The sequence below is a fragment of the Somniosus microcephalus genome, chromosome 10, assembly GCF_052327205.1.
Source record: "Somniosus microcephalus isolate GS21.2 chromosome 10, FLI_Smic_1.0, whole genome shotgun sequence".
NCBI classification, from domain to species: domain Eukaryota; kingdom Metazoa; phylum Chordata; class Chondrichthyes; order Squaliformes; family Somniosidae; genus Somniosus; species Somniosus microcephalus.
Window position 1 is genome coordinate 204,940,109 of NC_140996.1, and position 13,118 is coordinate 204,953,226.

General features: G+C 45.2%; 1 protein-coding gene across 5 annotated transcripts in view; it reads left to right on the plus strand.

Moving 5' to 3' along the window:
* Positions 1–13,118, plus strand: part of LOC147112031 (testis-specific gene 10 protein-like) — a 112,970-nt gene that overhangs the window by 71,980 nt on the left and 27,872 nt on the right. For all 5 annotated transcript variants that reach the window (XM_085999497.1, XM_085999496.1, XM_085999495.1 and 2 more), the window contains one exon: positions 3,974–4,142. In XM_085999497.1, coding sequence (XP_085855623.1) covers positions 3,974–4,142 — 169 coding nt within the window. The remainder of the gene's footprint in view (positions 1–3,973; positions 4,143–13,118) is intronic.

The window sequence follows — 13,118 nt, forward strand, 5'->3', positions numbered from 1 at the left end:
ATTTTAGAACGGTTCCTGCGGATTGGAAGGTAGCAAATGAAACCCCACTATTTAAGAAAGGAGGGAGAGAGAAAATGGGGAACTACAGACCAATTAGCCTGACATCAATAGTAGGGAAAATGCTGGAATCTATTATTAAGGACATGGTAACAGGGCACTTGGAAAATATTAATAGGATTAGGCAGAGTCAACACGGATTTATGAAAAGGAAACCGTATTTGACAAATCTGTTAGAATTTTTTGAGGTTGTAATTAGCAGAATAGATAAGGGGGAACCATTGGATGTGGTGTATTTGGATTTTCAGGAGGCATTCAATAAGATGCCACACAAGAGGTTATTAAACAAAATTAGGGCTCATGGGATGGGGGTAATATACTAGCATGGGTTGAGGATTGGTTAACGGACAGAAAACAGAGAGTAGGAATAAACGGGTCATTTTCGGGTTGGCAGGCTGTAACTAGTTGGATACCACAAGGATCAGTGCTTGGGCCTCAGCTATTCACAATCTACATCAATGATTTGGATGAGGGGACCAAATGTAATCTATCCAAGTTTGCTGATGATACAAAGCTGGGTGGGAATGTAAGTTGTGAGGAGGATGCAAGGAGGCTTCAAGGGGATATAGACAGGCTATGTGAGTGGCAAGAACATGGCAAATGGAACATAAAGTGGAGAAATGTGAAGTTATCCACTTTGGTAGGGAAAAATAGAAAAGCAGACTATTTTTTAAATGGTGAGAGATTGGGAAATGTTGGTTTTCAGAGGGACCTGGGTGTCTTTGTACACGAATCACTGAAAGTTAACATGCAGGTACAGCAAGCAATTAGGAAAGCAAATGGTATGTTGGCCTTTATTACAAGAGGATTTGAGTATAAGACTAAAGACATCTTACTGCAATTATATAGGACCCTGGTGAAACCACACCTGGAGTTTTGGTCTCTTTACCTAAGGAAGGATATACTTGCCATAGAGGAAGTGCAACGAATGATCACCAGACTGGTTCCTGGGATGGGGGGATTATCCTATGAGGAAAGATTGAGTAGACTAGGCTTATATTCTCTAGAGTTTAGAAGAATGAGAGGTGATCTGATTGAAACATACAAAATCCTTACAGGGCTTGACAGGGTAGATGTAGGGAGGATGTTTCCCCTGGCTGCGGAGTCTAGAACCAGGGATAACAGTCTCAGAATAAGGGGTTGGCCATTTAAGACTGAGATGAGGAGAAATTTCTTCACTCATAGGGTGGTGAATCTTTGGAATTCTCTACCCCACAGGGCTGTGGAGGCTCAGTCGTTGAGTATATTCAAGACAGAGATCGATAGATTTTTGAATATTAAGGGAATCAAGGAATATGGGGATAGTACAGGAAAGTGGAGATGAGGTAGAATATCTGCCATGATCTTATTGAATGGTGGAACAGGCTCTAAGGGCCAAATGGCCTACTCCTGCTCCTATTTCTTATGTTCTTATTTTGTAGACAGGACATACCTGGGCAATTTTCCATATTGTCAGGTAGATGCCAGTGTTGTAGTTGTACTGGAACAGCTTAGCTCTGGGTGCAGCTAGCCTTGAACACAGCCAGGATGCTGTTGTGGCCCATGCATGGCCTTTGCTGTGTCCAGTGCACTCAGCCATTTCTTGATGTCACATGGAGTGAATCAAATTAACTGAAGCCTTTGATAGTGGGGACCTCAGGAGGAGGCCAAAAATGATCATCCAGACGGAACTTCTGGCTGAAGATGGTTACAAACACTTCAGCCTTGCTTTTTGTACTCGCATGCTGGGCTCCGCCATAGTTGGGAATTCAGATGTTTTGGAGCCTCCTCTTCCCATTAGTTGCTTAATTGTCCAGCACCATTCGCGACTGGATGTGGCAGGGTTGCAGAGCTGAGACCTGATCCGTTGGTTGTGGTCTATAGCATGCTGTTTACACTGTTTAGCATATATGTAGTCCTGTATTGTAACTTCAACAGTTTGGCACCTCCTTTTCAGGAACACCTGGTGCTCCTCCTGGCATGCTCTTCTACACTCTTCAATGAACGAGGGTTGGTCTTGATGGTGGTGGAGAAATGAGGAATACATTGGGCCATGAGATTGCAGAATGTGGTGGAATATAATTCTGCTGCTGCTGATGGCCAACAGCGCCTCATGGACGCCCAGTTTTAAGCTGCTAGATTTGTTCTTCATCTATCCCACTTAGGTTCCTTGGAGCAGTGCGCGGCTGCACACCTCAGAGGGAACGCTGGGTGGTGCTATCGAGCCACTCTTGGTGCTGGCTGTTAATGGCACCCACCTAGAGTACATTCTGCACCCTTTCTACCCTCACTGTTTCCTCCAAGTGCTGTTCAACATGGAGGAGTACTGATTCATTAGCTGAGGGAGGACGGTGGGTGGTAATCTGCAGGAGGTTTCCTTGCCCATGTTTGACCTGAATCCATGAGACTTCATGGGGTCCGGAGTCAATGTTGAAGACTCCTGGGAACACTATCCCACCGATTGTATACCACTGTGTCTCCATCTCATGTGGGCCTGTTCTGTCAGTAGGAAAGGACATACCCAGGAATGGTGATGGAGGAGTCTGGGATGTTGGCTAATAGGTATGATTCTGTTCGTATGACAACATCAGGTTGTTATTTGGCTAGTCTGAAGGACAGCTCTCCCAACTTTGGCACCAATCCCAAGATGTTGGCGAGGCGGACTTTGCAGGATCGACTCGGCTGGGTATGCCTTTGTCGTGTTCTGATTTAATGCCTAGATTGCAGCTGAGTGGTCCATCTGGTTTTATTCTTGTTTTTCATTCTAGTGGTTTGATACAACCATGTGGTTTGCTAGGCCACCTCAGAGGGCAGTTAAGAGTCAACCACGTTGGCGTGGGACTGCAGTCACATATAGGCCAGACTGGCTAAGGATGGCAGGTTTCCTTCCCTAAAGGGCAATAGTGACCCAGCTGGGTTTTACATGGTCCTATTGCAGTACACGACAGCCTCAGTGAGGTCGATATCCTCAGTCAATTTAGGGAATTCAAATGGTTTCTCCACAACCAACCTCATTGCTAACTTTGGATCACCTGTGCTCTTTGCTTCAGCTGGTGCTTTCACAGCTACATTGCTGTCTAAATCTTCCAAGGTGACCGTAATAGTGTTTTTGCTTAATACAAGTATGGGTGGAGATGGTTCATGCTGTTCTTCTGAAGCATGACTGCTTTCCTCTTGCTTTGTGAATGGCACATTGTGAGCACCTAAGCATACTTCTGTAGATGGAAGTACATTTTAACTACACGCTGTCTGGTACACTTGTGCACAGTTACAATGTGTGGATGTTTTCATGTTTCACAGGTTAAATCATGAAAAATCTAAACTTTGTATGTTACATGCTACAAATTCTGTGCACCCTCCCAACCTAATAAGAGTGCATCCTTTCCAGATTCTCTCGTTGAGGTCTAAAATGGCTTTCTTCATATGATGCTAATTCTTTCACCTCCAGCTGTCTCATGTGATTGAAAGTGAGATTGGTCTTTAAAAATTAGAGTAGGGTAATTGAGTCAGGAAGGTGATTTCCTATCCTATTTTAACATGCCCACCCAAGTGTTTTTAATTGATACCACGCATTCCTTTATACACTGAATCACATACATGTTCCTAATTGGAATATTCTGATCAACAGCTAGGGGCTGAAGCTCTATTAGGGGTTCTGCAGGTCTCGTGCTGGAGTTACAGCGGGACACCAGTGGAATTTCAGAAACCCATGTATTTTGCCCAGGCAGTGGCACTTTTTCGTCACGCAAATCAGTCAAAAATTGGAGTGTACGATACTGTGGCTGGTCCTTGGACCATGCTATTTCAAGAGCACCAAACCACACCGCTAATGTTGGAGTTGTCACAAACTAGAGCAAAGTTATCTCGTATGATGTGAATGAACTACAGCTTTAGCTAGTTTGGCACTGAATTAACCTGTATGTGTTTGACACCATAGCCAATTGAATGAGTCTATCAACAGTAAAGAAAATGACATTTCCAATCTTCAACGTCAATATGATTCCATGAATTCTGAACTATCAGAAATAAGCCAATTAAGAGAAAGAGCAGTACGTGAAAATAACCACCTACATGAGCAGCTGTCAAAACTAAAATACGACACTCAGGTAAGAGTAAGAAACGGAGTGTTTCTATTGCATCTGCAAAAGTAGTTCATCTATTAGTGGTGTTAGTTGACCAATATTCAAATAATCCTCTTGAAGTCCGAAAGGGTGATGTCTGGACAACTAATAAAAGCTTACATTGCATTCGTACCTCTCAACCGGCAAACTTTAAAATTGGGAACAAATGTCATTAGAAAAATCAGGGACAGATGGCCAAAATCATTTTACAATGTGTAGCACCACAAACATTTACAAAACTTAATAACTTCAATTATTTATGTGCTTCTAATCAGTTTAGTGTTTATGGTTTCCACAAATTCAAATACAAACAGCAAATGTAAAGTGAAGTTCCAGGGAGTTGGCCATGTTTAACACGTTACTGTATAGATAGAAATTGTCAGTGATGTTATCCTATGAATACTGTATACCAAATTGCACTCTCCAAGTTTAAAAAAAGTTTATGGGAAGGGAAGAAATAATTCAGAAATATAAAAGCCCAATGCTCCAGCTCAGAAAGCAAGACGACCCAAGGGGGTAAGTAGCCAAAATCCTCGGCTCCCAACAACAGTTCCGACTCAAATTGGGTGAAGGAGACCCAGTGAAGGGACCTGGAAACGCTGGGTCTTTCCTTCGGCTCCTGCTGGTCACCCCAAAAATATCCCCTGACATCAGCGAGAGAAGGGGGCAGGAGTCTCTGAATTTTCTGGACCCTGGCCTCCCTCTACTGCCAAACGACCTGGACAAGTACAGGTCATTTCAGGGGCGGAAGTGGGGACCACCTAGAGGTTTGGACTTGGATTCTGGTTTGGACACCCAATAAAAAATTCCAGCTCCATGAATAACCTTGGGAAACTTATAAAGGAGCCCAAATGGATTGAATGGAAAGAAAAATTCTTAGCTGGTTACGCCAGCTGCCAAACAAGTGCCTTGCCACGGCCACCTTTTTCTTTCTCCTCCACCCCCCCACTCCCCCCAGCAGCTGCCCAAGATGCATCCATACTGGCACAGAGACCCACCCAACATGTGTAAATAATGTGACCCCACCCTGACCCGCAGATTCTCGGACAAAAGCATGAGCAGAGCTCACCAGCGCCCAGGCAGCCACACTTTTGGCCAGCAGAGCAGGGCTGAGGATTTATGGGCTGAAATCTTCCATCTTCCGCACTACTGGTGGTGAGCATTGCTTGCCAGAAGTGCATGTTATAAATTTGGACATGTACTGAGCATAATTTTACAACTATTTCAATTCGTGGTCGGAAAATCGTGTAGAGTGAACGCCCAAGTTTCAGATACACACTACTGGTAGCCTGGGCTCCCTGTCGGTAAGACAAAATCAAAAATTTACTCTCAAGTGTGTTTCTTCTTGGAATGCATAATTAGTTTCTCACACTTCTCAATCTGATCGAGTAACACCATATTGGAGTTCGATGGTACATATCTTAAGCCTTAAACAATGTATCAGCAGAATGCAATATAGTGTTAATTCCCCTACTTTGAGAACTGTGGAAAAATAAAAGCAAATTGAGCACAAAATCATTTTGCTTCTGCATTATTGTTAGTTTAATTTTCACATCAGACTTTTACATGTCCTCAGCCTTTCCTTCCTCCTGGCTGAGCATGTGAAAAAAGAAACACTTTAAGGCATAATTTCTATAGCACTATAAAAGCATTAAAACTTTGAAGAATAAACTTGCAGCATCTTGGCGCTCACGGTCATTTTGTATTCAAAATGACTCCGTTACTATGGTTTATAATTATCTATTAAAATTGCTGGGTGGATCACAACATTTAATTTCAAAATATATGGAAAACCCCTATGTGATGAAATATGTCATTCATCAGACTCTGTAGTTAACTGTATATATTGTATTGCCTGCTCCGGTGTTTGTACCTTGTATTGTGTATAGGGCACTGCCCCCTTTGTGTGTCGGCTCCGCCCATACCTGGCCCTACTTAAGACAAGTTCAGGCTTGTCCTGCAGTAGAACAGCAGCACGCCAGGTGAAGCTAGCTGCAGCCACCGGCATCTTTTCTTTGCTAATAAAAGCCTTGTTTTATTCTGCTAACTTCGAGTCTTGAAGTTATTGAGGCACGTCACCCTATACTAACTTTCCCTAAGGGATTAAATCGGGCGCTCAGGGAACGATCCCTATGCTTCAGTGGACAGGCCAGAGGCGCACCTAATATTGAGCCTTGGGCCTCAGTATCATCGAGCCAGCGAGCTACGGACACCTAATGGGAGTCCCCAGCCAGCTCAGTGAAGAAGAGGCCTCGAAGATCGGGCTGCTGCATCACTGGCAGCGGCCCTCCGGTAAGTCCTTAAAGGGGACCAGAAGAGGCGGCAATCGGGAGCACTGCTGCTCCTTCCGGCTCCACATTCAGGTAAGTATTTTTTTAACAAATTTATCTTTTTGGTGGCGGCTACAGTGGCCCCTTTAAGGACCACCTGTTAGGTTGCATATAGACCTGGTTTTGACTGAATGCAGCCGTGCCTTATTTGCATATGCAAAAGGCTGAACAGTTGTTTCAGGTGCAGGCCCTGGATGCCTATTTTTTTTCTGCTATACCAATATGGTGGGTGGTGCACTTGCGGCTCCTAATGCGTGCGCATCTGGCCTGTCATATTGGTGACTTTGTTTAGCTTCTGGAAAACTCTTGTGCCACCATCAAACTTCTAGGCCTAGGTGTCCATGATTACCTGAAATACCTATTACACCTGTAGGTGGGGCTGCAATAGGTGTATTTTCAATGTTATTAACATGTAACACTAGGTGATACTAAAGCATTAGTTGCTACTGTACGATAGCAAAATACTGCAGATGCTGGAAATCCGTTCAGTCCGTAAGGGTGACCCCGAGCTTCCGGTCGCCTGTCATTTTAATTCACCGCTCCATTCCCACTCGGACCTCACCGTCCTTGGCCTCTTGCATTGTTCCACGGAAGCTCAACGTAAACTCGAGGAACAGCACCTCATCTTCCGATTAGGCACTTTACAGCCTTCCGGACTCAATATCGAGTTCAACAATTTCAGATCATAACCTCGGCCCCTATTACTTTTTTACTTATATTTTTTATCCACCCCTTTGTTTTGGTTTTTCCCTCCCCCCCCCACTTTCTTTTTTTTTCTCTCTCCCACATGGCAGCTGTCTCTCATTCTGCCAGAACATTTCACACCTAATCTAGAGCTGCCTTTTGTCTCCACTAGTCCTATCACCATCTCGTCTGGTTTTGAATACCTCTTAATGTCTCTTCACTTCTTTTGTTCTCTCCCAGCCCTGCCTTTCGATCTATTTCATTTCCTTTCCAGTTTTGAAAAAGGGTTCACCCGAAACGTTGACTCTAATTTCTCTCCACGGATGTTGCCTGGCCTGCTGAGTTTTTCCAGCATTTTCAGTTGCTACAGTATACTGCTTGTTTGAGTTTGATTGCAGTTCCATGCTCTGGCACAGGATGGCTCTGCAGCAATATTTCACAGAAACCCCACAGTGCAGATAGAGGCCATTCGGCCCATCGAGCCTGCACCGACACATATCCCACCCGATCCCCGTAACCCCTACACCAACACATATCCCACTCTATCCCCGTAACCCCATGTATTTAATCACCCTAACACTAAGAGTCAATTTATCACAGCCAATCAACCTAACCCGCACATCTTTGGACTGTGGGAGGAAACCAGAGCACCCGGAGGAAACCCACGCAAACACGGGGAGAATGTGCAAACTCCACACAGACAGTCACCCGAGGTCAGATTCGAACCCGGGTTCCTGGCGCTGTGAGGCAACAGTGCTAATCACTATGCCACCGTGCTGAAGTGTAAGTGTTGTTGGAATTGTACTAATTATGGATTACATCATTATTTTTAATCACTTGTAACTTTAATAATTATTTTTACTGACTACCTTGCTATACTCTGACTGCCTTTGCCAAAGTCAGCCCCTCCCCCCACTCTCCAAACCTGCTTGCTCCATTTACACTGGCCGCCCCATCCAAAGTCAGCCTTTCTTTTGCTCTGCCATTCGTGTTCAGTTTGCACAGGCCACCCCAGCCAAAATCAGACCCCACCCCCGTTCTCTGATATCATGCTTTGCCGCCCCACAACATCTGCACTCGCTCGAAGATGCTCTGGGCTGATGTTGCCTACTTCTAAGACTCTCCTGGCAATGCATGTTCCTAAGGTGGCTGCTGGTCAGACTGGCCCCTCCCCGAGAATTGCCCTCCCTCATCCCCTAACATCCCCTCGCTTCCCTGCTTTACTCTGACATGTTCCTCGCAAGATGCTTTCAGTGCAGATTGCATGAGATGTTTTTCTGGCTCCTCCCCCCCCCCCCACCCTCCCTAACTGAGGTAGATTCCCCGCATTTGCTTCCCCCTCACTCCATCCTCCATCCTCTCCCATTTTGTTTTCTCCTCCAGTCTCCATCCCCGCCCTTTGTTCCTCTTCCTGCTCCCCTCCTTCCCCCCTCTATCCCATTGCTCCTCTCCTCCTTTCTTTCTTCACACCTCCCATTTGTCGCACCCACCTTGTTCCAGTTATCCTCCCGCCCTTGAACCCTGCATAATCTGAACAATAAACTTGGTCTTGACCCCCTGAAGGTAGCTTTCATTCACGATGGGGGTGGAAAATTGGCGATAGTGGATCGGCCACCCCGTTATACACTCTACCCGACTTTCCTTTTCATTGACTTCAATCGCATGGAAAATCGAGAAGAGTGTATGATGGGCCGCTGAACCGCAACCACCAATTTTCCACTCCCGGCGAAAGTGAACATTACCTCCCCCCTGTGTGCATCACCACAGGAGAGTGACCAGTCACATAACAAAAAATAATAGTCCCAGTTGGCTATAAGTAATTCATCTGTTCTTATTTATAATGGTATCCTTATGTTTGGTTTTAGTTCAGATGTTATGAAACACATGACCATATAAACATCAGCTGCAACCATAATGTTCCAATCCTCTCATGGCCTCGCCATACCTCTGTAATTTCCCCAACCCTATAACCCCCTCAAAACTCTGCATTCCTCTGGCGCTGGTCTCTTGTGCACGCCCCCCCCCCCCCTTTCGCCCCATCATTGGCAGCCATGCTTTAAGCCCTACACTTGGAATTCCCTCCCTAAACCTCCCTGCATCTCCTCCTCCCACTTCTCCTTTAAGGCCCTGCTTAAAACTCTGACCAAGCTTTTGGTCACCCCATCTAATATCTCCTCCTTTGGCTTGGTGTCTATTTTTGTCTGATTACGCTTCTGTGAAGTGCCTTGGGACATTTTTCTACATTAAAGACTATATAAATGCAAGGTGTTGTTGTGAAGTTGTGGTAACATGCTAAAAGCTGTGGGCAGAAAAGGCAGAGAGTATCCTAGCAATCGAGCATAGCAGCTGGCGTACAACATTGCTTATTTAATATTTTTAAACAACAGTTATGGAAACGAACAGCCATTTTAATAATTGGAAAGCACTGAATTTATGATGGGGACAAGTTGGAAATTGGCCTATAGAATCACCAAATACAGATAAAGTATTGATCAAAGAGAGCATGGATTTGTGAAGAGTATGTTACGTGTGATTAATAAAGTTGAATTTTTTGAGGTGGTCACTGGCATGGTGGATAGGGGAGTGCCTGCTGCAAAAAAGATTATTAGTCAAAATGAAAGCGTGTGGGATTAGAAGTAACCTTGTGACTTGGGTTGGTAATTGGTTGGGATGTAGGAGACAGAGAGTAGGGGTAAAGGGAATGTTCTCTGATATCCTGGATGTGACATGTGATGTTCATGTAGTACCATTCCCCAGGGATCTGTACTCAGCTTTTCACCATATATAATAATGATTTGGATGAAGGAATATAGAATTGTATATCCAAGTTTGCAGATGACTAAGTTAGGAGGCATAGTAAGTTGTGTAGCTGGGAGTAGAAAGCTACAAAGGGACATCGACAAACTAAATGAGTGGGCAAAGCATTGAAACTGGTTCATTGTGGGGAAGTATGAGGTCATCCACTTTGATCTGAGCAAGACAAATCAGAATATTTTCTTAATGGTGATAGATGAGAGCTGTGAAGGAGCAAATGGATTCAGGTGTCCATGTACACAAATCACAAAAGCTACTGCACAAGTACACCGGGGGTGGAGGTGGATACAGTGCCGATTCACCAAAATGATGCCATGCTGAAGGGGTGAAATGATGAGGACAGGTTGCATGAACTTGGCTTGTATTCCTTGTTAAGAAGGTTGAGCAGTGATCTAATTGGGATTTTTTTAATGATAAAGGGATTCATTAGGGTAGATAGAGAAGAATGATTTCTTCTGGTGGGGGAATCCAGAACAAGGGGGCATAATCTTAATAATGGAACTAGGCTATTTAGGAGTGAAATCAGGAAGCACTTTTTTATCCAAAGGGTAGTGGAAATCTGGAACTCGCTCCACAAAAGGCTGTGGATGCTGGGTCAAATTAAATTTACAAGACTGAGCGCGATAGAATTCTGTTAGGTTAAAGAGCAAAGGTGGGTAAATGGAGTGGAGGTACAGAGCAACCATGATCCAATTGAATGGCCAACTCTTCTTCCTATGATCCTATTTTCTCTGATTTATTTTATGCTTTTGCTAGAAATGTGAAATACAGTAAGTCACCCCCACTATGTTTATACTGTCACCCAAGCTGGGTCAATTGAAATTGGTATATTTTTGTTAGGTAAGGGTATCAAGGGATCCAGAGCAAAGGTGGGTAAATGGAGTTGAGATACAGATTGGCCGTGATCTAATTGAATGGCGGAACATGTGGTGTATGTAACCTGTTCCACCTTAAGAGAACTACTTTAAGAGATGTACTACTTTCTCTTGGCTGCTGTATACTGTAATACCGGTGGTGACCACACCAGTATATAAGTGTTGTGTAAGGATTTGCTGGGCAGTTCAGCCCTGACCTCCGAATAGTAAAGACCTGTTAAAAGTTATTCTTGTTGTCTGTGTCAGTGATTGATCCTAAACATAACTGGGACACACAGACTCAACAGTGGCGACGAGTCCGATCTTACCCTGCGGCAGTTTTACATCCAAGGCAGCTTCGTCCTCAGAACGGGCGTCGAGAAGAGGCATCCGCCCTCATCATCCTGCTGAGCACCATCGCACGGAGGCATCGAGAACCCGGGTTAAAAAAGAAAAAGAATTCTGACCACAAAGCCCTCCATCAGTGACAGGCAGTGATCATCCCTTCTACCACGGTGGTGGGTAAGCCGATCAGCGACACGAGCAGAAAGTCGGCCGCGTTGGCTGTGGAGTAGGGGAGGGAAAACGGAGGAATAAGGGCGGAGAGCTCGACCACGGCCGGTAGAAAGGGCCGGGCTGCAATCGAGGCCGAGAGGCGCAGCGACTGGGGCAGCTTAAGGCTCGAGAGCCGCGGAGAACTCAAACGCAGCCAGTGTACAGGACCGGGCTGCAAGCGGGGCTGCGAGGTAAAGCAGCGTCGGGGAGTTGAGAAGCTTAAGGCACGAGAGCCGCGGAGAATTCAAACACAGCCGGTGTAAAGGACCGGGCTGCAAGCGGGGCTGCGAGGCAAAGCAGCGTCGGGGAGTGAGAACCGCTGGGGAGGCGAGAACGGCAGCAGCAAGGCAATCGCCATTGCAGCCAGCGGGGGAAGAAGGCAAACGCGGGAATCCGCCATTGTAGTCGGCGGGGGAAGAAGACGAGCACGGGAAAGACCGCCAAGCGCGGGAAGCCGCCATTTTAGTAGGCGGGGGAAGAAGACAAGCGCGGGAAGCCGCCATTTTGAGAAAAAGAAAAAAAAAATTTTAATTGCAAGGATGCCTAAACATTGGAGCATTAATACCTTTGATAGCGATATCGAAGATTGGACCACATATGTAGAACGCATGGAAGTGTATTGTAAAGCAAATAAGGTACCAAATGATGAGAAAGCACTAACCTTATTAAGCTCAATGGGTGCGAAAACATACGGGCTATTGAAGCACCTTCTATCACCAAATAAACCGGCGGATCAGACTTTCACGAATATTGTTACTGTCCTGAAAGATCATTTAAACCCCACGCCGCTGATGATAGCGGAACGATTTAAATTTTACAGAAGAACGCAGCTGAAAGACGAAAGCAACGCTGAATTTTTAATTGAACTGCGTAAGCTAGCAAAGTACTGTCAGTTTGGAACAGGACTAGCAGATGCGCTGAGAGATAAATTTGTGTGTGGATTGTTAAAAGAAGGATCACAAAAGCGACTGCTTGAGGAGAATGAGCTTACGCTTGATAAAGCTGTCACTATTGCAGCATCGCACGAAGCCGCAGCGAGAGGCACTGCGGAAATGCAGCTACGGTCACCGGAACTCAGCACCAATCAAATGGTCTTGAGTACAGTAAAATGTTATCGTTGTGGAAAGACAACGCACGATCAGAACCAGTGCTGGTTCAAAAATCAGGAATGCAGAAAATGTGGCAGGCTTGGTCACATAGCTAAAGTATGCCGGTCAGGAAAGAAGACCAGCAACAAAAAGTCACTGCAGGAAAAGTACAGAAAGGTACACAAGGTGACAGAGAACAGTTCGAACAAACAGAAGTCAGATTCAGACTGGCTTTGAAAAATTTCGGGTTTGCATGTTCTTCAACCTTGATGTTTGCCGTAATTCCTCTCAGTGAATTCTTTCAGAAGCGGATCTCGTACTGTGGTCATGTCATTGACCAGGAGGGGCTTCATAAGTCTCCTGACAAGATCGAAGCTGTTGTGAAGGCTCCCGCTCCGGATAATGTATCCCAATTGAGGTCGTTTCTAGGGTTGATTAACTATTACCATAAGTTTCTGCCAAATTTATCCATGGTGCTGCACCCGCTGAACGCTCTTTTGCAGAAGGGAGTACCATGGAAGTGGAGCGAGGACTGTAAGAGGGCCTTTCGCGAAAGCAAGGCATTGATCACCTCAGAGGAAGTGTTGGCTCACTTCAACCCAATGCTGCCTATTCGTTTGGCTTGTGATGCTTCTC